General features: G+C 40.9%; 1 protein-coding gene across 2 annotated transcripts; it reads right to left on the bottom strand.

Moving 5' to 3' along the window:
- Nucleotides 1–872: 872 nt before the first annotated feature.
- LOC148031303 (binding protein) lies at nucleotides 873–27,182 on the bottom strand. 2 transcript variants are annotated; one of them, XM_087684825.1, is made up of 11 exons: nucleotides 26,431–27,182; nucleotides 25,225–26,292; nucleotides 24,351–25,097; nucleotides 23,412–23,924; nucleotides 3,692–3,783; nucleotides 3,517–3,604; nucleotides 3,313–3,427; nucleotides 3,101–3,230; nucleotides 2,828–3,002; nucleotides 2,549–2,739; nucleotides 873–2,465 (listed from the first exon to the last, which is right to left on the bottom strand). In XM_087684825.1, exons 1-11 carry the CDS (start codon nucleotides 27,121–27,123, stop codon nucleotides 1,637–1,639), a joined length of 4,641 nt encoding a protein of 1,546 aa, XP_087540951.1. In that variant the 5' UTR covers nucleotides 27,124–27,182; the 3' UTR covers nucleotides 873–1,636. The 2 variants fall into 2 exon arrangements, with proteins under 2 accessions (XP_087540951.1, XP_087540950.1); XM_087684824.1 differs by having other exon boundaries at nucleotides 25,225–27,182.

The raw sequence follows: 27,182 nt of genomic DNA on the forward strand, positions 1-27,182 counted from the left end.
TAGATCAATTTTGTGACAACCTAAATGTGAAGACAAATTAAAGTGTAAACATATGTGGATAATTATGGTATTGTTGAGGAAGAAAGCTTATTTTCATAATTAGCTCGTAAAATAGAGATGCTTTAAGAGTCTACTATTCAAGTTTTGAACCTCATGGGTTCATAACTTAATTCGGTTAAATCACACACACACACACTCTCTCTCTCTCTCTCTCTCTCTCTCTCCACTATATATATATATATATATATATATATATATATATATATATATATATATATATATATATAAAGTTTTAATCCAAAAGAGAGAAGAGATTTATTTGTTAGCATGGCCTATTAGAGCATATGCTAATACAATGGTAAAATGTAAAATTACCCCCCAAGCAACTTAACTGGTCCTTTTTCAAACTTGTTATATATGTACCAGTTTATTTCAATCTAAGCTTTATGTTATTGTCTAAGCTCTCTCTCTCTCGTTTTAAAGCAAAATCTTGAGAGCCGTTGCTTTTGGGAAGCACAGTTCCCCTTTCTTTTGCGCTGTTTTCTTTTAATGCGTGCCTAATGGCTTGACAGAGGATGGTGTTCCTTCCAAAAAGGAAAGTGGTAAAGAAATCACCATAGACTTCGAGGAGTGTTGATTGAACTTGACCTCTCCATCTGCTGGTTGACGACACCCTCCTCTACACAATCACAGAGGCCCTAGCAGGTTAAAGAAGGAGACCCCCAGAACTCCCTGTAATTTTACATAAAATGTGTGAAGGGCAGACCAAAAGCAACAAACCTTACCAGTGCACTAACAGCCAGCCGTAATGGCTATTTTAGAGCTGTAAAAGTAGTTTGTTGATGTAAGAGTCTACAATGTCAAGCTCAATATAATGAAAAAAGATACTCCCTGAGCTTATTCACAGAGAACTGACTTTGTACATCTCTGGCAATCTCACAAGAAGGTTAAGACTGCAGCGAAGTGTTTGTTGTTGTGTATACATTAGGCATTATACAATACAATACATCAGCCAGAATGTGATGCAAGCATATGCCATACCCATATCCATGGCCTTGCATTGCATCTGAAGGACAGCTACAAAGCATCTGGAACAAGATTTGGCAGCGACCTTTTCCCCCAAACTGCTGAGATTATATTCCAGTATCCGCACTTGCATTGCAGCTGAAGGAGAGCGTCAGAGCATTTGGATGAAGAAATTAACAGCAACCTTAGCGACCAACCGAGATTTTATTGTAATTCCCATATCCATGCCTTGCATGATCTCAAGGAGAGCTTCAGAGCATTTGGACTTCCCATATCCATGCCTTGCATTGCATTGCATTGCAATGCAAGTGCGATTGCAATGCAACTGAGATTTTATGTACTTCCCATATCCATGCCTTGCATTGCATCTGAAGGAGAGCTCCAGAGCATTTGCAAGAAGCAATTAACAGTAACCTTGGTCACCAAACTACTGAGATTTTAATTAATTCCCAATCCATGCCTTAAATTGCATCTGGAGAGCTTCAAAGCATTTGGAAGAAGCAATTAACAGAACCTTAGCCACCAAACCTGTGAGTTTTCCTTCTTCATGCATGTGATAAGGAAGATTGGAGCATGTGGACATAATCAGCGACCTTAGGGACAACCGTCACTAAGATCCTCCCCCTCCAGGGATGTCAATGGAGCTGAATGATTGTCGCCTCCTCACCGAATCCAAGCTGCCAAGGGTGACCGCATCTCCACCATCGCCACCCTCTCTGTGTTCTTTGGACAGAAAGCTGGCTTTCTTGACAGTGGTGGGCACTGTGGCATGCAGCTTGGGGAGGGACATGGCCTGAAGAGGGGTAGATGATCCCCTGGCAACCTCACTCAGGACTGCCGCGGCCGTTGCCTCAGCCACGACATCCGCGACTGCAGATGCAACATTGGGCTCTTGCATTCTCCCCATCAGCTGCTCTGCAGAGGGTTCTCCACCCAGAGCCTTGGGTGTGGCCATGGCATACGGGCCAGGGGTGCGCGAGGTGCTTGGACCATTCAAGTCCCACTTCACCCGAGAAGAAGCTTCAGGTGACAAGAATGTCTTTCTCTTCCCTTTATCCCTCAAAGATCTGTTTGGAGCTCCCTCCTCATGGTGAATGCTTTTGCCTTGTGCATCCACATTCTCTTTGCCACCACCAGCTCGTGAAGGTGTTGCCTTCTGTAGAGCACCGTTTGCAGCACCATCGCATGTTTCCATTCGGTTGTTTGCTGAGTTCCTCTGATGCAAAGCACTGCCTGGAGACCGTGCAGCAGTTGCAGCAGCCACAACTTTGGCTTTAGCCTTTGAAGCCTCATGCTTCTGCATGTCATACATGATCTCCTTCTGTAGTTGCTTGTCTGCCACCAGTATCTCTTCAATTTCATTCTTGTATTCCTTCAGCATCACCCTCATGCACTCCATGAGCATGCCTGTCAGTGGGCTATTTTTGCTTTCAAGTAATCTGCATTGAGAAAACACTATTCATTGGCCATTGAACATTCACAAAACTGACAAAAGAAAAAGGCACTCTTGTGTTATCTTCACCTTTTCAACTCGATGAAAATGGGTATGGCATTCTGGACAAGATTCCTTTTTGCCAACTGTGTTACTACTCGTCCCTTTACTGCAGCAAAAGCAGCAGCTCCTTCCTCCTCCATCTCAAAGTTTTCAGCAACATTCGGTCCTTGCTTTCCACCTATGCGCATCTCTTTTGAGGCCAAAATCTTCAACGAATCCTGTTTCCAGCAGTAGCTTTAAGCAGACTCCTCAGAAAATGCCCACGCCAAATATTATTAGAACAGAGTCGTGATAGAATCAGCACACCTCTAAAACACACTGGGCAGTAGGGTCATCAAGATTAAGCAGTCCATCAGCTGCTGCAGCCAGAATATCAGCACAAAGCTTTGCTGAGGTAGCTAGGATATGTTCAGGTGCCATTTGTCTGAGCAGGCATGTATAGATGTGCATTCGTTTCTCAACAACAGCTTCTCCCCTTCCTCTGCAACAACAAACATCTTTGAACTTACAAGTGCTGTGACATACACCAAAGCCAGTCTAGTCCTAACATTTGAAGAGTGCATTCTGTAATCAACTAACCTTAAACAAAACAGTTCGCGTTCACTTTGTGATGTCTGCAATATATCAGTATGGCCAGCATGAGCATGGCAATCATTTAAGGTATATATAGTCTCAACAAAGCTGTTGTAGGCCAGGAGGGGTGCTTTGGCTGCAAGGCAGTCCACAGTTAAACTATTGGAAGAAGACATTGCTATAATTGGAACTTCGGATGGTGGAGCCAGTAGCCTTACTTTTAAGAATAGATCCAAACAGAAAATTTGCAAGATGACAAATCTTCTCAGAATCGTCTACTAATGCCAAGAGAAAGCGATGAAACAATGTGCCTCTCCACTTCAAATAGTCTCGCTGCATGTTTGAAGATGTTTGGATATGTGACTTTGAAAAAATCAGATAATAATTCAATATCTTTTTGTCTAAAGCCAAAAAGAGTGAACCTGCAGCAGTTGTGCTAAAAGCACAAAACCCTGCCTCCGCACCAGCTCACAAGGATCTCGCAAGGACTTGGTTAATGTGTGAATGTACCTGCATAAAAAAGCACATTGTCTTTTTAAAGTTTCACAATAAGATAGGTACTGATTTCAGAAACAAAGTAACGACTATATAGTCTACCCATCAATCAGTGATGTGTATCTCACGCAAAAATCAGCCATTGCAACCATGATGTTGTTTCGTACTGGTGCAGAATCACTTCTTTCAAGCTCCTGCATTCAGTGGCACAAATTTATGAGAATAACAAGTTTGTTTACAGAACTGGCTTCTTCTCTCATGCATGATGATGATGTCCCCATTACATCATGATGTTGGAGCTGGATTTTACTTGATACAGCAAGGAGCCATAAATAGCTTAATGGGACCAATCAGAAACTGAACAGTTAATAGAACAAAAATTACTTCATTAAGTCAGTCAGGTGCCTCTGTCATTTGTCCACTTCTGAACAGTGAAAACACAACCTAATGCATTGGATTCCAGTAAATCTACAAGCAATGCTTTAGAGGAGCAGAAATATTTCCTTTGTATTGCTATTCGCTACAGTAACTGTGCCTACTTGCTATGTTATGTCACTTATCCATCTATCCCAGTAGTGAATTCATCAACTGACTCTGATGCTAAGGTTGTAGAGTGTCATTCAGGAACAACTCATTAACTGTGATCACAAAGATCACACTGTTTGGAATGCTCACACAAGCAATTGCTATGCACAATTAATGTTGACAAATGGAGGTTTGCTGACTCCTGACTGCTATTTTTGAGGACTTTTGACTGATCACATGGTGCATAGCTAAGAAGCATACCTAATGATGATGGACAGAACTACAGTGCTGCATGTAGCATAAGAGGATGTAAGCTCTTATAGGCATCCTAGATTCCTAGTGAGCTCACAATTAGAAACTTGCTCCTTGCTTGAAAAAAGGATGACCCTTGCACAGGCCCAGATAGGACTAGTTACAAGTGACGAGATCTGCACAATGTACACAGTTAAGCCGGGAGCTTAAGTAGCTACAAAGCATGCTCTTGAATTTCCAACCATTTAGTTGAGGATACCCCTAGCTATCAGACTCCCTAGAAGCAAGGGAGATACGATAAAGCCCGTCATGAATGATTCAACAATGCCTAGACCACCATTACCTTGTAAAAGTGCTAGTACCCTAGCAAATCTCAAGGACTATAATTGACATTATTCAAAGATGCATTGTAAGACCAACACCTCGTATTCCTCCAAAATGAACAGAACTTAAAAGTTGAATTACAAATGAATGTCGTATCCTGAATATGCTACAAAGGGGCCTCAAACATCCATGTCTTGATGATGATGTCGGATGTGATGGCGATAAGATGCAGGTCCAGCAGCTGAAAACACAGATCTAGCAGTGTCAATGATGACCTCCTTGCTTGATTCTACCCTGCGCTTCGCGCGTTTGCCTACACCTTGGGTCTTCTCCTATTGGTGGGTTTTTTGGGCTCGGCACTCAGGAGATGGTGAGGCTCTGGATGACTGCTAGGCAGTCTAGAAATGCTAAAAACACAGCTGTTAGTGTGGTAACTGGCTGGAACAGGTTCAGCAGGTGTTGGGAATTAAGGGTCGCCATGCCTTTTATATGTGCATGGGTGTGACTGCACCCCGGCACTTGTACTTTCATATATCTATCTCAAAAAACCTAAAAGAGGTACACTCTATTGTACCCACATATCATGCATCTCTCTCACTCTACTATTCTCCACTGCTGCTCACCTTTTTCTATCTATCTGATATCACCATCGATGACCATTGCACCTCAGCTGCGTATGGCTCACTTCAAACTAGTATTAGAGCGTCAGTTTTCGCAAGCACACTTCCCGGAGTCCATTCGAGCTGTGTCAGCTCATCCCATGCAAAAAAAAACAGCAGGTCGTCTTCAGTTCTGGTCAGAGGCAATCACGCAGGTCATGTTGCAGCTCACGCAGGTCACCAGGAGCAATCTGCAGGTCATGCAGGTCACTAGGAGCAGTGCGCAGGTCACACAAATCAAGCACAAGTCGAATGTCACAGTCAGTCGCAGGTTGCAGGTCACAGCGCAAGCCAAGTGAGAGCTTCCAGGTCAGCGCAGGTCACGGAGGCGGTCAGGCAACTCAAGCAACAGCTTGCAGGTCAGCGCAAGACATCTGTTCCAGGTCACGCGGCAAATCACTTTTTCTTCTGGTAGAAATCACGTTTTTTTTTTCCAAAGGTTCATCCTTTTGCAAATTTTGCGGGCTGTCACAACAGCTAAGCACAACTTGAAGAATCTCAAAGATTGTGGATGGATTTACTCCCAGAATTTGGGGCTTCTAATGGATGCCCAAAATTTTTACTTGACTAAGTAAATTTTTATGAATTTTGCACACATTCAGGTCTCAAAAATTGGGGCTTTTCATGTATTTATGAAAACTGCATAATGACAACTACGATTTCCTGAAATTTTGACCCATTGGAAACCTCGCAACTTGGGCCTTTTGCAAAATTTGCAAAACTTGTGTCAAATTTGGTCTTGACATGCACTTGCGGTACAATTTTTATGCAAATTGAGCATATTAGACCCTAAGCAAATTTGGGGTTTTTGCAAAATTTGTGAGACTTTGCCAAAATTGGACTATGGAATCTACTCGAGAGTCATGTCTAATGCAATTGGAGCAGTTTGAGCAGAGAAATTTTGGGGCTTTTGACCGTGTGGATCAGATTTTGCCAATGGATGCATTTGGAGCAAAAATCGCGACTAAAATTTGGGGTTTTCTCATGCAATTTGATGTATTAGCCCGTGACACAGCTGCAATTACTTGTGGTGTGCTGTAGCGCACATTTTGTGACTTTGAAAATTGATTTGCAGATCTGAAATTTCTGCAATTACTTGGTTTTTCATTGCTGGTTGGTACTCATTTGGTACTTTGGTCATTTGTGTGACAATTGGGCTTACATTTTGTTAACTTTTGAGTCATTTTTGGGCTGTGAATCATGGCTGATAGCAGTGACAGCAGAAATCTTTTGCACATTAAGAAGCTTGAGGATGCACACAACTTTGCTATATGGTAGAAGCAGTGCTACAATGTCTTGGTGCAAAAAAAACATGTGAAGCCCATAAAGATAAAAGGGATAAAACCACCAACCATGGATCAAGATGAGTGGGATGAGTTAGATGAGCTTGCATGCTCTATCATAGAGCTTTCAGTGTCACATACTCTGCTATTTAACATAGAAAAATTGAATTCTACTTATGATATGTGGCAAAGACTCGAAGAGTTATATGCTCAGAAAGTACACCAAGCAAGGTTTATTGGTTGAAGAAATTGATGGACCTCCTATGAAGGAAGCTACAACTATGTTTATACATTTGAATGAGTTTAACTCTATTTTCAGCCAACTGATTACTTAGAGGTTCAACATTGATGAAGAGTTCAAGGCAACATTTTTGCTATGCACTTTGTCTAAAAGTTGGAACGCTTTTAGGACAGCAATGAGTAACTCCAATGCCATGCTGTTATACTAAGATGTGGAGAGCTGTTTACTCATGGAATAGCTAAACAGACAAAATAATCCAACAAGCAAATCCAACAGACGGACAAGTTTGAAGACAAAGCACACGGCAAGTCTCGTAGAGTTATATTATTGTGGCAAGAAAGGACACTTCAAGCGGAATTGCTTTAAGTGGAAGAAAGAAAAGAGCAAGGGCAAAAGCATTAATGATAGCCGAGATGAGAAAAAGGACATCCAACATGCAAATGGCTTTGTGACTACATTGGCATTAGACACAATGTCGGAGCGTTTGGAGTCGAAAGTCTACCACGAGGGTAAGAGACAGTAGGGTGAAGGAAGATTCAAGGAGAGAAGTAGACGAAAGAGAAAGGATTTAAAAAAATAAGAGATGTAGAAAAAATTTGATAGAGGTGAATCCAATCAATTTATTTCAACATCATGTCATACATGGAACACATCAACTCATAATCATAGCTCATAACCAAATACATCCAAATAAGGAAGGGTCGAAGCCCAAGACACCATGAGACATTAGCTCAACTCATTCACAAATACATAACATAACCCATGATCATAATCCATGATCCATGTTGTTGCCATCCATTGATTGGTATAGGTATTCACCTCAAAATTACATGTAAACTTCAATCTAGTAGTGGTACAAGCCTTTACAATTAAAACATATATCAAATACTTCTGTCAAATCCATATCAAAGCTAAAGAAGCACTTCAACCCTATCAATAACAATGTATTCCAGCCCTCAATCAAAGCTCCAAAATGCATACAAATCCAATCATAAGCCTCTCTAATGAATGCCCAAGGTTGCCCTGTTGTTTAGGGACCGTATTCAATACATACATTCACTTAGATCACTTGTAAGCTCTCCCAAATTAAGTGGACTATGGGCTGCCTTGTTTATGACAGGTTTGAACAGTCCAAAACAACCCATAGACCAAGAAAAATCACTCCTTTGGCTTTTCCAAGTGATACACTAGATCCCGGGAGTAAGAACCAAGCTCTAGGCATCAAGATAAGCTCTGAGGATAAAGATGAAGCAAGAAGAGACCTTGCTGGTCATGGATTCCCTGTTCTTCCCTGTTTAGAACAACACCATAGCTCTCCTTCTCTCTCCCCAAAATACATACAAAGATACACTTTACCTTTCACCCCCTTATTCTTAATTGTTCCCCTTGATCTTCAATTTCATGCTTTGGAGGCTCCTCCTGTGGTCCAACACTCTCCTTGCAGCCCACGCTCGTGATTTGCAGCGCAAATCAACAAATCACACTAAAGGCCCTGTTCTCTCCCACATAACACCAAAGTTTCACACAATATACTTAAGTTACCTAGTCACTAACAAGGACATATACCATGTCCCATGCTCAAACCTAGTAGACTTGTTGAACTAAGTGACTTCCAAGCAAAAATGAACTTAAAGAGTCACTACATTATGTCCTGTAACCTATCCTGAAGCTCCTTAGACCAAGTATGCAAACCTACATGATCCATAGCATCTCCATTTTTCACAATGTAAACATAAAATTCCATGACAACGATGTTGTCCACTTAGGGAACAACTATGCATGTAATATTCGAAGGATTGGCAATGTGCAGTTGGCATTTCAACGTGGTTCAATGTTCACCTTGTACAATGTGAGGCATGTACCCCAACTCAAGAAGAGCTTGATAAACATAAGACAACTAAACGATGAAGGCTATTACACCACTTTAGGGGATAGTAAATGGAAGAAATGTAAGGGATCTAGGATTGTTGCTAAAGGCTCTAAGAGTGATACTTTGTATCCATTACATGTATCTAGTGTGCTTGACCATATTATTGCCATAACCGAGCAACCAAGTGTCTTTGTAGCATGGCCAGCTGATACACATGAGCCAAACTTAAATGAAAGTGCTTTCTAGTTTAGGTTACTTGCCGTGTTTGAGATACGTTGATTTTGACCATTGCGATCATTGTATATTTAAGCATACTCAAACGTCACATAAAAAGTCTCTTTCGTTACAGCCTTCACCCTTAGAGTTGGTACATTCAAATGTATGTGAGATGCCAAGATTGTCTCTAGGAAAAAAGAAATATTTTATCACGTTTGTTGATGATGTCAAATGCAAAGTATGGATTTATCCAATCCATCGTAAAGACAAGGCATTAGATAAGTTTAACAAATTTTTGACACTTGCTGAAAATATGAACAACAAGACATTAAAGTGTTTTTGCTCTAACAGAAAAATATGTATCAAAAGCCTTTCAAGCCTTTTGTGACAACAAAGGGATAAAGAGGGAACTCATTGCCCCTTATAATCCACCCCAAAAAAGTATTGCAAAGTGCATAAATAGGACTACTCAATAGAAGGTCCAAACCGTACTATCTCATACTACATTACCCCATGGATTTTGGGCAAAGACTCTTATGACAACTATACACCTAAGAAATCGGTCACCAAACAAGACTAAGAAAGGGAAAGTCCCTCAAAAAGTGTGCTCGGGCAAGCCACCTTCGTACACACACTTGAGAGTGTAAGGCATTTGTACACATACACAAGGAACAACGCAGCAAATTAAAGCCAAAGTCTCGTAAATGCATTTTCCTAGGATATGATGACAAGAGTGAAATGAAATATAGATTATGAAATCTCGAAAAGATGAAAATTGTATACAACAATGATGTTATCTTCCGAGAAGATCACATACATGAACAATCCAAAAAGACTAAGAAAGTCAGAAGGATTGTATTCCCAGAAAAGATACCTATAAGACAACAAAGAGAGCCTATTGTGTGAAAAAATTACCCTAACACAAACATAAATAACATCGTACGACAAAGCACAGACTAAAAGAACACAGTTATAGTTGGGGTAACTCAGAGACAATGAACATAGAGAACGAATAAAGTGATATGACTTTCGAATATACAATGCTCATACAACAAACACACTATGCAATGAACGAATATTGTACCTCGAACTCTTGTATTTCAAGGATCATGGCAAGGGTAATGAGCTGGAGAGTGTGTCGTACTTTGAACAGATTCCAAATCGCAATAAGGCAGCCTCCGAATGTCGAATACTAACAAACGCAACTAAGGAAGGCTGGATTAGATGCAGAGGACGGTGCAAGAGAGAGAAAGACTAAAAACGCAAGTGAGGAGAGAGAAAACAATGAGCGCAGTTGAGAGGAGAAAGAAAACAACAAACGCAAGCTGCAAGAAAGAAAATAACAAATGCAAACTAAGGAGAGAGAAAATCTGCAACGACAACTGTTGAGAGAAAAGACAAAATCTGTAGGGGGTATCTAGGGCCTACAAACGCAACAATGTGCTGACTTGGCAGACTGTATGAAAGCCGGATGGTAGACAATAGCAATCGCCTCGCTGAAAACAATAGCAAACTGATGATGGAGGGCCAGAAATATGTGCCAAATGAGTGAAGACTACAATGGACAGCTTGGACTGGGATATCCTCCGCGAACAAGGTGTGAAAAGCAAGCTCAAAACACTTGAAACCTGAAAAAACGACATTAGAGCTGAATGGAGAGCAATATACCTATTTATAGAAAGTTTGGGCCCTTCAAACTAATTTTGTACTTATGGGATACAAACACTCTCTAGGAACACATTTCTTTTTATAGAAAGTTTGGGCCACTCAAACTGATTTTGTACTTATGGGATACGAACACTCTCTAGAAACGCATTTCTTTTTAAGTAAACAGGGTTTCTTTCTTAATTAAGCATGTTTTGGAGCTATTTAAGTAAAGCTAATGCATTTTTAGCTCAACACCCTCTCTCAGACCTAACAACGATGCCATGAGAATGAAGTGAATCAAACTCTTTTTTTTTAATATTTTATCCCAAGGCATCCCACCCCAAAGCAACCAGAGCATGGAACAAAGGATGTATATCAGCTATCTAGTGGCCTACTAAGACTACAATGGCAATGGTTATCTTACCAAGAGAAACCAAGTAATTACCCCAAAGAGGCCAGGATACCGAACAAAGGGTACATGGCGATTGTCTCGTAGCCTACTAAGTCTTGCAAAGACAGATAGAAGCAACTATGAACTTTTTTTAAAAAACTTTGTAGTTTTGATAGATTTAACACTAAGTGAGGATTTCAAATCATTTTTCGTCCTATTGAGTATTCATGTCCTAAACAAGAGAGTGATAAGGGATGGTCAAATCCAAAACCTTCACAAAATAAGCAAACTATCCCTACCATTGCTAGGTGTTGATGCATAAGGAAAATGACTAAGGTATGGGTGACACAAATATAGCAAAGATGTGAAGCAAGCAAGACAAGCAAGCTAGGAAAAACTACCTTGAAGACTACCATGTGCAATACCACGAATATGGTGGATCCAAAGTCAACCACTCCAAAAGACTGAAAAAAGATAAATGCGCACAAATACATGTTTACATTAACAGAATACCAATGCATCGGGCAATGCAAAGGGAGATGTAAGATCTCATGCTCACGTAAAATACAATGCAACGATGTCACTTGGACAATACCCTCGCAAGGAAATTGTTTACTTACCCAAGTACCATTTTACAATTATATTATCCTCATAGTGCAGATGAAGTTACAAATGTCCATAAGTACAATACAAAAAAATCAATGAATGAATGAATGTCTAAAAATTGTAAGCATCATCATTGTCACTATTAAGAGAAATAGTCGCTCCCTCTAAAACGAGAAGAAAAAGCAAAAGGAAAGCAAAAGGAAAGCACCCTCTCCTCGTCAATCAAAAAAAGTAGGGGAGGGTGTACCCAAGCCGATCATAGGTAGAAGGTATTGAAAAACTAGCCGATTAGCCGCTTTGGTCAGAATGTCTACAAAATTTTTTGATGAAAACACAAACTCTAAGCAAATAGTGTCTAGCTCAACCTGCTCTCTAAAAAAGTGAAAATGAACTTCCATATGCCGCATTCGTGGTGCGATGATCAAATTGCCCGCAAGAACAATGGCACTCTGGTTGTCACAGTAGACAACGATGGGAGAGTCACAAGGAAAGTGAAGCACCGCCAATAAGCTCCTCAGATAGATGGCCTTGATGGTGCCATCGAAGAGAGCCCTATACTCAACCTTGGCCGTGGAAGCCGCCACTGTCTCTTACTTACAGTTGGACCAAGAAATGGAAGCCGTGCCCAAGGTGAAAAGATAGCCGCCATGGAAATGTCGGGTGTCAAGATCTCCTGCTCAATCAAAATCAATATACCCTTGCAAACATAAATCAAAATCATAAGTAAGGCCATAAGAATAAGTACATTGTAAATAACGCAATACATGAAAATATGCAATCCAATGTGACATCTTAGGTATTGTGAAATACTAACAGAGTAAGCAAAGTCTGGTCTAGTATGAATAACCAAAGAAGTTTCCCTACAATAGACCTGAAGGCTCTGAAGTGGGATATGACAAGCCAAGAGCCGGAGAATGCCTCGTACGAGGTTTTCTAAGAAAAAGTCACAGTCCAACACTAGTTGAGAATGTACACTACAATGTTAGCAGTCTCAACTTAAGGCGCTCAGGGAGCTCTGCTACAAACAACATAAAGCGTGTCATTTCCATGACTATCTGATTCCTATGCTCTACGACTCCATTTTCAGAGGGAGAGTTAATAGAGGTGAGTTGACAAAAGATGCCATGCTGCTATAGAAACTCGAAAAATTCATAGAAGATAAACTTACCACCGCTATCACTCCTCATGTAACCAACACGACCCGTCTGGTTAAGAATCAACAGCACTCAAGCAGACAAATATGTGAAAGCATCGAACTTATGCTTAAGAAAGTACACCCACATGTATCTCGAATGATTATCCACTATCAAAAAAAGATGCAACGCGCCGTTCAAGGAGACAGTGGATATTGGCCCACAAAGATCGACATGAATCAATCTAAGAGACAACCTTAGCTCTATGTGTAGACTGCTAAGGAAAGGGGATACAGTGTTGCTTCCCAAGTTAACATGCTTTATAGACATCTCGAGCTAGCTTCAAGTAAGGAAGGCCCTCAACCATCTCACGACAAGACAACTCATAAAGAGAGTCATAGCCAAGACACCCTAAGCAGAAATGCCAAAGACACTCATTATTCATAAGCTCCCTAGATGTGGCTAATGATTGGAAGCTATGGAACATGGAGCCCTCAACTGTTGGCTCGGTAAAAAAATGGATCATGTGGTTAGATCATTAGGTTGTGCCTCGCTGCGAGCAATCACTAAACTAGTCCGAGAGCCAAGGACCTCGACTAATCATTGTAAAGAAAATTGCTTATTCCAATCGACAAAGGTGTAAAACAGATAATAAATTCACCCCAAGTTGAGGGACATATACTTCAAATCAAAAGTAAAATCAAAATCAAAATCAAGGGGAATCACAAGGAAACACTCAATCTCAACTCAAATCTGAACTCAAATCCAAGTGATAGAATGTATCTAAGAAAAATAGATATTGTCAATATTATCAAAAGGCTAGCCATTTTGACGATAAGTGCCGATCAAAGGCAAGAGGCATAGCACCAAAGCCCAAATCACGAACCCTCGCCCCTTAGTCAACAAGCAACCCCTATCAAGGGAGATAGGATGATGGCAAGGGGCAATGGAAAGGTCAGACTCACACTACCACCGATCAACCATCTTAGTTGACAATGTTTTCAATTTCAGAGGACTTGTCTGATTGGTCTACAAAGGTCCACATCGTCTCTGTGGAGACATCTGATGCGAGTCTCATCCACATTTGTGAGTTGCCTCTCAACTAGATTACCGTCGCAGAGGTCCATTCGCCATAATCGAGTACATTAGCAAATGTTTGGATTGTGAACAATAGAGCTATACATCACATGAGTTCTATAGAGAACATCTTTCGTATTCGAGCCTCTATAACTAGGTGGGTTTGCATAGGAAACAACGAGATTTCGATACTCAATCAACTTGACTTTTAAGTCATCCCACTCAAAGATTTTGAAGTTCTAAAGCTCGTGGTCAAGATTTATTAGACGGGTCCTATCCCGAGTTGTATAGCGATCAGTCAAGTATATCCATTGCTCTGATGCTAACTCAAAATGCTAAAGCTAAGAATGAAAATCAATCAATAAGCCCTATATCAACTCAACAAGTAAAGGCATTCCTAGCCTTCCATGAGTAGACGACTTCATATAGAACAACTGCAAGATCGGATTGGGGTTCCAATCCCTTCACGAGATTCCATAGGTTTTGTGAGACAAGAATATATCTCATCAAGTTTGACCAAGTTATAAATTTTGACCTGTTAAAACGAGTCTTATCATTGAATGCATACTTGGCAGAAGATGAGGTAGAACCATGAGGTATCGAGAATGTGGAACAAGATGGATATGAAGGATAAGATGATGGTGGCGGTAGTGGTGGTGGAGATATCTGATAAGAAGGAGGGGAAATAGGTGGATAGGCAGAAATAAGTTGTGAGTATCCAATGAGTGCTGAGTGATGCGGAGACACTAGAACATGAATGTTTTCATAAGGTGTCAGTGAAGGTAGAGACATTGGGTAAAACTAACCTTCCTCCTCGGATAGGGTGTTAAATCTCTGATTACAACTTAATTATAACAACAAACAATTAATGTTAATCTGAAAACATAAATTTACCTATTGATCTTAGACAATGCACATCCAATTGGCCCCAAAATTGGCGCCCCTTTCCGTATTTCTTTAGCTTTATTGAAGAAAAAGTTGATTTACAATGGGATTCTTCTAATCCCCTTTTGGTATTTAGACTCCCCTTGCTATCCAAAGTCACCAACAAGTCTTTAATCTGATTTTCCCCTTGATTCGGGCAATCAATTAGCCTTCACCCGCTTTGATGGAGATGGAAAATGCCCCAAATTCAATTATTTGCTGGTCTCTCCACTTAAATAGACTAAAAACAACTTGAGTCCTATTGAATCTAAGTCTTGGAGCTTCCCATTTTTGGCATACTTCCCGAGGCTACTACTAAACCCTAATTTCTGCCATAAATTAGGGTTTACAGCAGAGAAATTTGCAATTTCACAACCTCTAAGGATCCAAATGCTGAGATCTTCGAAGCAAGGCTGTGAAATGGTTGGGAGATTAAAGAAAAAGCTGTAGAGAAAGAAAATTCACAGTTTTGTCATGAAGAAATAGAATTGCTACCCTACCACAACAGCTTGTAGATACAAAGAACTAAAGAAAATCAGTCATTTACTATTGTTGCCCTGTCTCAACAAATTGTAGATGTTATCACCTATTGTTGATTGGTCTTCTCCTGCCCGTTGCCACCTCGAAAGTTCCTCCAATGGCTGCAAATCAAACCAGCAACATCTCCTCCCTCTCTCTTATAGATTGAATCCATTAAAAATGCCTCTCTCCAACCTCTAAAGACGTTTTTTAGTCTTGCATGGGTATTTTTAATAAGTGGTAACCTTTTCAAATGGTTTTTCCAGCATTATCCATAATTAAATATTAATTTTCAATCTTTAAATACTAAAAATTAATCTAACAATTATTTCAATGCTTTAAGAAATAATATGATTAGCCAATAATTAAATTGGCTAGGCAACTTTCATTCTCGAGTATCTCTGTGTCATCTTTGACGATTAGATTGACATTAGGTATCATTAAATATCACTTTCCTAGTGTCACCAACTAACACTCATGACCAAATGAATAACCTATGCCAATAATTAGCACTAGATACACCAAGTATATGTGCAGCATAACTTATAGCAACTATTGCCTTTGACATCCTGTGATTTTCTCAGATCTCAAGCTCGTAAATTGACTCTAATCTCAATTACACCTCACATATGCAACATTTACTTAACCATGTGATTAAAAATTAATCCACATGTTAAGTGAGGTTTCAAAAATACATGTCTTCATGACATTGAGATATTGGTATATATAAGTCTTGTCCAAATGTCGACTGGGCCATAACATAATGACCAAAGGATCCACTAGATAATGCAATGGAGACAAACTGTAGCACCAATTGATCCATACTCAAGAGAGATTGGAAGGGATATCTAGACTACAATGATCCCGAAAGTATGCAAGGAAAAAGTGAAACACCACCCAATTGAGGAAGAGATGAGATCCTAAGGTTGTCCCTAAGTTTGAAAAATCCCTCGATGTAATGAATGAAAACACATATGACCCTACATGAGATACAACACGTAGTGTACTTAATGGAGGCTGAAAGGATGTGGCAATGAAATAAGAGAAGATGATAAAAGGAAGATTCAATGGATTTGTGATAGATGTAGATGTGGAAAATAATATAGGTTTTTTTAATATTAAATGTATTAAATTGAAATGATAATAATGAAGACTTCATTTTGACCTTTGAAAACAAATCGTTTGAAGGAAAAAAAAGGAAAGAAGTACTCACAATTTCTTGTTTCAACACCTTATCTAGTCTTGAGTTCATAAAGAAATATCTATCTTACTCATTACTCATAAACCAGATATTATTTTACATGTGTCCATCATGAAAATCATCCATACTAATAGAAAAAGGAGAATCGTCATTAACAGAATCTAAAATGGTAGATATACCTAGCACAGGAGAGAATAAGTATGAAGGCAATGACTATACTCTATTCCAATTTCCACTTGGTATTGAGAAACCCTTCACCCGCAGTTTGTGTTTCTGCATTTTGCATTTAGGGTTTGCCGCCCCAAAAAGGGGCACCATCCTAGACTAATTGTGCCTATTTATAGGCCACTCTCTCATTCATTCCTCATGGCTGATTCATTCAGTCCGTCACCTCTTCTCTCCAGCCTCTCCACACTACCCTCACACCCCTTCAGGAGGACATTGTGGTTCATGGTTCGTGGTTGTCTTCATCATCTTCCTTGTGCTATGACACTCTTAGTCCCTTGTATCACATTTACTCCATGATTCGAAACTTCATCATTCCATTCATCAGAGTTTCTTCTCTCTTCTCTTCTCTTCTCCATGTTTGCAAAGTTCAAACCGTGTTCCTCCCCGCAAACCCTACTGTCTCACTGGTACGTCATCTTTTGACATGCCCACCATCTAGCATGTATTTTAGCATCGGCCAATGTAGTTGGTCATTGTAGACTAACATGCTGATGAACTTTAGGGTTAAGGCCATCAATAAATTTATGCTTTTCCATAGGTTCATCAAGAGCAAGATTCATCTTTCGAATAATTGTCTCCATACGTTCAATGTAATCTTCAACACTTTCGGTTGTTCCTTGGGACAAATAATCCAATTGAAGAGCTAGTCTATCTTGGAAACCTTGCCATCAAAATTTTTCCAAGAACGCTCTTGATAATGTTGCATAAGTCACTTTATGTTGGGCATCTAGATTCCATACCACTGTGATGTATCATCTTTTGATGTTGCAAGGAATATATGAATCTTTTGGTCATCATCTAAGATAATTGCAATACCTATTAGCATGCCTTATTTTGTCAATCTATCATCTCCTAGTTGTGAGCCCTAGTCAAAGTCTAACAAGGACATTTGGAGCTCTGACTATGGTTTCTTCCAATTTAGTATGCTTTTCATGGGTCTACCAATCAATTATTTTTCCAGCAAGCTGCGATTTTTCTAGAGTGGCCACATCAGCATTTCTGTTTTTCTTTTTTGCTGCTGATGCAGCCAACCAGATATTTTGGCCATTTTGGCTGTATTTCAGCTATATATATCTGATCAGTTTGGCTAGGGCAGACATTCACTTCCTATATTGCAAGTGCCCCGTCGGGTGGCTGCACTCTTCTCCGTCTCTGTCGTAGACAGCAGGTCACGCACTCTCTGTCTCCATCACCGTCACCGTCGAAGGTGCTATCATCAATATTCAGCCTGATCCGGCACCCTCACTGATGTCTTGGGCTGCGTGTAGGGACTGATCAGTCCTCATTGTATTCAGCCTTCTTCTTTGTTTGGTGCATATTACTCTTCTCTTTTTGCTTTCTCTTCTTCTCTCCTTTTCTCTCTACCTTCGTGATTCTCCTCCGTCACACTCTCACATGGTATCATCACCAAAGTGAGCATACGGAGGTTCCCCCATCAAGAGAAGACCCCCTAGGCTGAAAATGTTAGCAATCATCTTTGTCGTGTGTTGTCAATTCCTACCTATGAGCGTTAGTCTAAGTCAGATGAAGACATTAGGAGCTTTGACATGTCTATCATGTGTTTTGATGGAGGAGGCATCTCACTCTAGAGTGGCTATCTAAGTGCATTTCTATGCACTTTCTTCAATTGTTGACATCTTGTGTGCATTTCTAGGTCAATTTCTGCATTTCCCAACCAACCTCCACCTAACGGACATTGTCCTTTCTAGTTGGGATTTTTTGGTGGCCATCTGGTGTTTTTTCTAGCATTTCCCAACCAGCCTCCACCTAATGGACATTGTCCTTTCTAGTTGGGATTTTTTGGTGGCCATCTGGTGTTTTTTCTAGCATTTAGTGTACCACTGCCAACATTAAATGCTCGTTGGCTAGTTTTGTGGCACCTACAAGGTGCAATTGGCCAAATTTGGGGATTCTTGGATATATATAGCTTGCCTCTCCCACACTTGGCATTCATCCTCTCCAATCTTCTACCCTCCTTGGCAGGTGCACAATCCAACACCCCGTCTCCTTTGTGCTTGGTGCTACAATCGTCATCAGCTAGATCCGGTTCCCTCATTGACGTTGTGGGCTGCATGCAAGGACAAATTAGTCTCCTTCCCTGTTCCCATTTGCATCAACATTCTTTCTTGTTCGGTGCAAATCTCATTCTTCTTTTCTTGCAATCCCTCTCTATTTCTTTGTCTCTATGTTTCCATTCCTTTCCATTGCAAACTCTCACATGGTATTAGAGCATGGTATCATTGTCTGAGAGAGACATACAGTACCTAATTCTTGTAGAGGAGGCGATCCACATCTGCATTTGCTAAAAACACATGCTATTGGTGTAATTGTGACAACATTTGGTGATCGGGCATCAACATCTGAACATTGGTGACATCATCAGGAGCCCAAGTGATTGCTTCGAAGCGTCCAGCGACTATTCCCCATCAACATCAATTTTGATCAAAACACATCCTTTTGGGTAGTAGCAGCAATTCCCTGATCAAGGCAACAATCTTCTACAATCAAATGCAACCCTTCTGCAACAGGCGATAGCATCTTGATCGATGTTCTGTGCTTCTGGATCCTTCTATGTGTAATTGACAATCTACTCTCCTCGGCCTTCTATATCAAGATCTTGGTATCCTATGGCCGATTGCTTCTGTTTTGGGGCTATCTATAGCCAAACACAAGTTTTCTTTTGTTGGATGGAAGATGGCTTTTTCATTTTCAAGCTTTGATGACTCAGATCGGGATCCTCGTTCTCCACCCTTGTCTGAGCGGAGGCATGATTATTATCACGATTATCATCGAAGGAATGACTCCTCTATTCATAACCATCCCCCTTCTATCCATCTTTCACAGAAGCCTTGTCTCCTGCCAATGAGCCTTGGTTTGAGTCAAACAAGGACATTAAAAGATCTAACATGTTTGTCATCTGTTTTAATGGAGGAGGCATCTCACTCTAGAGTGACCATCTAAGTGCATTTTCTTCGATTGTCAGCATTCTATGTGCATTCCTAGGTCAATTTCTACATTTCTCACTCTACCTCCACCTCTCAGAGACATTGCGCTTTCCAATCAAGATTTTTTGGTGATCATCTAGAATTTTTTTTCTGGCATTTATTGTGCCACGGCCAACACTACATGCTGGTCTGGGACACTTGCAAGGTGCAATTGGCCAAATTCAAGGATTATTGGCTATATATAGCCTACCTATAGCCCACCTTCCTCCTCACATGGGGTGGTAAATAACCTGTTTAAACACTATTTACAGCAATTAACAAATCCACAAAATTAAATTTCACACTTTACTATATAATCTTGGACATTCAACACCCTGTTGGCTCCAAACTGACGCCTCTTTTGGTATTTATTTAACTTAATTGAAGAAAAAGTTGATGTGCAATGGGATTCTCCCAATTCCTTTTGGCATTCCAACTCCCCTTGCTATCCAAAATGACCAACAAGTTTTAATCTGATTTCCCCTTAATTCGGGCAATCAATTGACCTTCACCCGCTTTAATGGAGATGAAAAATGCCCCAAATTCAATTATTGCTTGATGGTACCTCCACTTGAACAGGCTAAAAACAACTTCAACCCTATTGAATCCAAGTCTTGGAGCTTCCAATTTTTGGCACGCTTCTTGAGGCTGCTGCTAAACCCTGATTTCTGCAAATTAGGGCCTACAACAAAGAAATCTGAAATTTCTCAACCTCTGATAATCTCAATGCTGTAATCTTCGTAGCAAGGCTGTAAAAAGGTTGAAAGATGAGAGAGAATACTAAGGTGCAAGAAAATTCAAACTTTCTTCGTGGAGAATTGAAGAAAATCTATCATTTACTGCTGCTACCCTATCTCAACAACTTGTAGATGCAAAGAACTAAAGAAAACCAGCCATTTATTGCTACTGCCCTATATCAACAACCTGTAGATGCTATCACCTACTATTGATTGGTCTTCAAAAGATCCTCCAATGGCTGCAAATCAGACCAGTAGCATCTCCTCCCTCTCTCTTGCAGACTGAATCCACTAAAAATGCCTCTCTCCAACCTCTAAAGACGTTTTTCAATCTTGCATGGGCATTTTTGACAAGTGACAGCCTTCCCAAATGGTTTTTCCAGTATTATCCATAATTAAATATTACTTTTTAACCTTTAAATACTGACAATTAATGTAATAATTATTTAAATGCCCTGAGAAATAATCTAATTGGCCATTAATTAAATTGACTAGGCAACTTCCATTCTCGAGTGTCTCTGCATCATCTTTGACGATTAGATTGGCGTTAGATACCATTAGATGTCACTTCCCTAGTGTTAACTGACACTCATGACCAAATGAATGACCTATGCCAACAACTAGCACTAGATACACCAAGTATATGTGAGACATAACTTATAGAAACTTTTGTATTTGACATCCCGTGATTTCCTCGGGTCTCAAGCTCATAAATTGACTCTAATACCAGTTACACCTCACATGTGAACATTTACTTAACCATGCGATTAAAAATTAATCCACATATTAAGTAACGCTTCGAAAATACATGTCCTTATACTTCTATCCTCCTTGGCAAGTATACACTTCGACACTCTGTTTCTTCCATGCTTGGTACTACCATCATCATCTACCTAATCCGATGCCCTCACTAATGTTGTGGACTGCATGCAAGCACTAATTAGTCTCCTTCCACTTTCTCGTTTGTATCAACATTCTTTCTTGTTCATTGCAAAATGCGCCCATTTTTTTTCTCTCCCTCTTGCCAATGTCTACAACCTACAAAAAGTAAGTGTCGAATAGACATGAGACAAGTATGTTGATGATGTCCCGTTTCTTACAATCGCTCCATCCATCAATAAGAATGAATCAATCATATTTTGTCTATGCAACCCAAAATGGGATCAAGGGCTTATCAATCCTCTCCTTCTCTTCATCAATCTTTTTTTCTTTCCTGTCATTATATGTGACACTAGTCCATCCTTCACATGGGCAAACATTGGCAATGGCTTTTACCATCTTTTTCCATTGCTCTTCCTTTAGGACATTGAATGCAAAATTTCACTCAATCACCATGCATGCAATTTCAATGTCCGCAAGTCATTGTCTTTCTCTAAAAAAGGCAACCAATCCACACATAATTGAGAGCTTGAGAAAGAAAGGATTGCCTCTCTAGTGTTGCATAAGCATCTACTCTTTGTCTTTCACTAGAGCTGGATACAAACATGGAGCCGCCACTACCAATGGTGGAGGCCTCACCTACACCAATTGAAGATGCACCCACATTCAATGCTTTCCCATTAGTAGACATAAGTGTTGGTACCAATATATCACTTTCTCCTCCTCTAGTGGATCCCCCTCTCATCTTAGCAAAAATCTCATCTACAATGTTTTGAGGGATTTCCTTGAATGGAGCAAGTTTCTTCCTCCCCCCCCCTCGTCTTAAAATATGTTGGAGAAGTTAGGTCACACCACTTGTATAGCACTTTCCACAATGCTTGCATGTCTAATGGTGAGAGTTAGACTTCTTTGTGTCCCTCTCCACATGGATGGCATGCAAATTGAAGGGCTCATGCTTCTTATGAGTCATGATGCCAATGGAGAGGCCTGAGAAAGAGTGAGAAAGAAAGAGAGGGAGTAAGATACTTGACTCTTGAAAGAGAGAGAGGATTGGGGTCAACTTGAAAGAGCAAGAGTGAGATAGAGGTAATGGAAGAGGCTTAAGCCTTAAACCTTGATAGATTGATGCTTGAGGAGGAAAGGGATGGTGGAAAGAGGAGAGTGTGAGAGCTTCACCACCAAGAATCAAGATCCAAATGATGCTTAGGAGAGGAAGATAAGAATGGCAAATGCTTGTTGAATTGGTGTGGAAGCATGGAGGGGTGCACCTTTTGTAGACAAGAAAAAAGGGATCCAAAAAGGATCAAACAATCAAAGAAGAGGCATACAATCAAGGAAGATTGGATGGAATCCAAGGGGCTAGGGGAGGAGTACATTGCTGGAAAAGGGGATGGGTTGAAGTATCCAAGGCTTTCCGACCCCCTAAATTGCCACATAGGACAACACAAATCAAGAAATGTGCACTCGGAACGTGTTTTTACCACATAAGAACACGCTAGACCCACCAACCAAAAGTGCCATGTTTTTTCATACAGGTCCATACAAATACGTACCATATGATACAGTACGGATTGTACAGTAAAAACAATACCCTACATCATACAATGGCAACTATGCCATATACTTGTCCATTGTAGGCCCAGTGTCGAATCCTTCACTGCCAAGGCAATGGACACCATGCCAAGAGCTAGGGGGGTCAAAATTAAAGGTCGTTTTTATGAAATCATTAAGCTCATTTGGATTAATTAAATGATTATGTTCATTTCTCATTTTGGTGACAATTTAACATTATAAATACAGCTTTTTTAAGTGGGGAAATATGAACATCCAACATGAATATATATGTGTGTGTGTGTGTGTGTGTGTGTGTGTGTGTGTGTGTGTAGAGAGAGAGAGAGAGAGTCTGATGCACATGGAAGAATTTTTGTGTTATACAATTCTGTAAAATATTGAAAAAGATCACTTGTGATAACGATATAGAATTTTTGTGTTACACACCTCTGTAAAATATTGAAAAAGATCACTTGTGATAACGATATAGAATTTTTGTGTTACACACCTCTGTAAAATATTGAAAAAGATCACTTGTGATATATATATAGAACTTTGAGGAAAAGAGACACTACCTGCAAGAAGAGAGGAATGCAGTCCTTTGCAAGATCGAGATTTGCAAGACACATCTTGCCTAGGGCAACCCAAGCCTGAGCAAAGACACCGCTGGCAAGGTCTTCAGTCACACCAGTTTTCTCTTCAACACTAGATCTCTTCATTTTCCCACCATTGTATGTAATTATAGTCTGTAATAAGGTGACTAATTTTTCAGCTTTTGCTTTGGGGCAAATCAGCACAAGACAACCAACAGTAAAGACAGCAGTAATAATCTGTTGAGATGAATCTCCACATTTTGATCTGCACCCTTTCTTCTCTGACCAGCCAATCTTTGACCTACTTCTGACAGACTTGGGAGTCTCATAAGGATTTACAGCATTCCTGCCAGAAGACCCAACATAGGATTCCAAAATCCTTCCAGCTTGTTCAAGAAGATCTTCAACCCAGGTATTCACGAGTTGATCTCCTTCTTCTGCAGATGAAGCCTTCCGGATGCAAAGAGTATGAAGGGCTTTGACATGAGCTCCTACCTACAAAGATCAAACATAAGGTTTCCTGCATCCTTCTAGAAAATACCAGCTACAAACAGTGAAAAGCACTATTTGAGCTTTCGGAAGCAGATTAATAATCAATACCAGCCACAAACAGTGAAAAGCACTATTTGAGCTTTCGGAAGCAGATTAATAATCAACTCCATTAAAAAACAAAAACGAACAATATTTGTCAATTTTGACAAAAATTTCCAACAAAGGACTTACTTCACTGTCAATTTTCCTTTATCAAGTAACACAAGCCTTAAGTCCCAATGAACAAAACTTACACACTTAAAGCTATGCATTGGTGATAGATTGATTCAACTTGTTGACCACCCAAAAACGATAGGCAACACGCTATATATTTGCGACTTGGTTAAATTGTTGAATGATAAAAGCATGTGGTACATCAAATAAATCTACCTCAGCAGGATCCATGTCAAAGCCCTCCAAGCGCTCTAGCAGCTCTGCTGCAAGATCTGCAGCAGCATCAGGAGGCAGCTCAAGAGCAACATTTGAAATTGTTTGCAAGAGATGAACTCTATCAACAGTCCAAGCAGCAGAATGAGCATGAGAGCTGTTTGCAACAGCACCTCCTAAGGGAAGGCTCTCTTGCTTCTCAAGTATCTGCCAATGATTCCTTAAGAACTCCCAGCCTACAGCCTTGGGTACAAAAGCAGAAACTTCTGAAAGAAGCAACCAAGCTCCTGCTGGTGCTGTCCAGGACTGCTGGGAAGAGGTACCTTTATTGTAAGAAGACCACAGTGTTCTTGATGCTGTGATTATATTCTGTAAAGCCAATGCTATACCAGCTCTAAGCTGTTTTTTCTTTCCCAAGGTAAGGCACACACGCTTCACACAAGAAGTCACCGCATTGTCATCAGCCATTCCTTTCAACATCACAAGAATTCCAGGGGGCAACAATCTTTCTAGCTCTTGATTGGCATTTGGCTTTACAGGACCTCCATCTGTATAACTTGTAAGGGACGATTTTGGAATGCATCCTGGGAGTCTTGCAGTAGCAACACATGCAATTCGATCCACTATTAGCTCTTCAAAGAGGCTAAGGCATTCATCCTGAATGCTGGACTCATTATCCATAACAAGAGGAAGTGCTGACTGCAACCACTCTGTTACCACTTTTGCATCAGCAGGGAATTTCCGCATCATCTGCATCAGTTAGACATGTTATCATCCTGACTGCAGAAAAGCAAGCCCCAAACTAGCAAAAGTGAGCCACCTAATTTCATCCTAAAACTCAATCCTGCTAAACTATGGGGAAGACACCACAACTCACCTCAGACAAAGCCCCGAGTGCAGTCTTCCGGATACTGACCATAGGGTCAGCACAAGCAGTCCCCATTGCTTCCAGCATAGTTTCATCTGGTGGCCTCCCAAGCAGTGAAGCTGATTTTGTCATTAGAAGCAGTGTGGATTTTCGAACTGCAACTTTCTCATCAAGACATCTTCGTCTCAGCAGAGAACCTAGATCTCCATGACCAGCCCCTGGGCTAAGAGGTGAAGCACCAGGTCCAACTGCACTTGGCTCCGGTGAAGGAGTATGGCCCCCCAAGCTAGGGCTAAAACCTCCTGGAGTCTGCCAAGCATTGAGCAGGGCAGACTTACGTATAGAGAAATCTGTTTCTTTGCATGCCATGGTCCCAAATCCTAGCAAACTCTGAAGAACAATTCGATTTCTGATGTCAGAAGATAATGTCTCCAATACTTGTGCCAGATTACTGAGTGCACGAGCTCTAATTGCGGGGACTTTATCAGAGCATCGGTGCAACAAAGCTTCCAAGCATGCCGTTCCCCACCAGACTTTCGTCCTTGGGGTGCTTGGTGATACATTATTTGTCCCTGTTTTTCCCTGTGCCTCACCATCATTAAGTAGTGTATCACAAATTTCCTTGTCAAAGTGTTCATCCATTGGTTCTCTCTCCTCTGAACCATGCGGTTCATGCTCCTGGTCGACATCCCTGTTCAGACCCAATGGATCTGGAAGAGCTCCAAGAATAGCAACCACAAGATCAGAAGCAAAAAGACGATGACGGGGCTTTCCACGTGACATTTTTGCCACAAAATGACCAAACTTTCTCTGGTCTTGTGAAGACAGGTTCTTTACCACTACCATCACAGATTCAACAGCAAGTGCTCTCAGTTCTGTCTTCTCTGGAGCCTTCATGGCTAAGTAGCGGGGCAGAGCAACTGCAGCCGATTTCAATGCCTGCTCAGATGATTGTTTAAGATGTACTGTGATAAAATGCAGTGCCTGGTCTCGAGCCTGAATTTTTTGATGATGGTTTCCTTCGGGGCGCGTTAGAAGAATGGTAGGAGTGAGCAGCTTCAGAAGAATCACTGCTGTCTGCATAGAGTCACCATGCCAAGGGTTGAGAACCATCTTCACTAGATCAAATGACAAGTTAGAAATTGATGCAGATGAACCAGAGCTATGGGCCATTGATCTCTTAGATCTAGAATCTGACCCTCCATGTTTTTCAACCTGCGTTTCTCTTGCAATATGAGGCAATTCGACCAGAAGCTCAATCAGAGACCTCAAGCTTTCTGGATGGTCTTTGAGATGAAGGATGCGAAGAGCAGCTTGCAATTTGGTCAAAAGCTGGAGAATTGCATCCTGAGAAACTTCATTAAGAGATTGATTATCACCATAAGATACATCTGCCCCAAAATCACGAGGTCCATCGGCAGAATCTTCAAGATTATGGTCCTTCGCTGCTGTCCGTTTACCTCTCTTTTTTGCTCCTTTGCCTTTCCGTACCTGCATTTCTTCCGTCCCTCCTGTCGTCTCACAGTTGGCTAATGCAATCGGTGGTTTGTAGGAGCTGCGCACGCAGCGAAGCATCGAATTGAATGCGACCTGACTGAAGAGGCTGTAGAGAGGACAGCCAGGAGCAAGCAGCAAACCTAAGTACACATCTGCTGCAACAATACCTAGTTTTCCTCCGTTCTCCATGGCTTCCGACAGGCCTCGGATGACCGAGGCGAGCGGAACTCCTCGGCGTGCGAGGCCCTCCCAGGCATCTGCATCCATGCCACCGCCATCCTGCAGGCTGCAGGAACTGTCGGATCCTCCGAAGTACTGGTGGAGCTCCAAGAGAGTCTCGTCGGATAAGGAAGAGGCTGTGAGCGCCAGGAGGGAGAAGGCAGGAGGAAGAGGGGGGCCATCGTCCGCCATTGAAGCTCGGAGGAAGAAACGGACGGAAAGTGAGAGAAGAGATGGACAGACGAATTGAG

This window comes from Lygodium microphyllum, chromosome 9 (assembly GCF_053477565.2).
Source record: "Lygodium microphyllum isolate KBCC chromosome 9, Lygodium_microphyllum_v1.1.10, whole genome shotgun sequence".
Lineage (NCBI taxonomy): Eukaryota > Viridiplantae > Streptophyta > Polypodiopsida > Schizaeales > Lygodiaceae > Lygodium > Lygodium microphyllum.

Bases quoted from the DNA above. Each gene is read 5' to 3' on its own strand.
- LOC148031303 (XM_087684824.1), bottom strand. From the start codon at position 27,123: ATGGCGGACGATGGCCCCCCTCTTCCTCCTGCCTTCTCCCTCCTGGCG. The intron at 3,784-23,411 runs GTAGTGTCTCTT...CACTGAATGCAG, and splicing joins GCATTCCTCTCTTCTTGCAG to GAGCTTGAAAGAAGTGATTC. The intron at 3,003-3,100 runs GTTAGTTGATTA...TTGTTGTTGCAG, and splicing joins CGCGAACTGTTTTGTTTAAG to AGGAAGGGGAGAAGCTGTTG.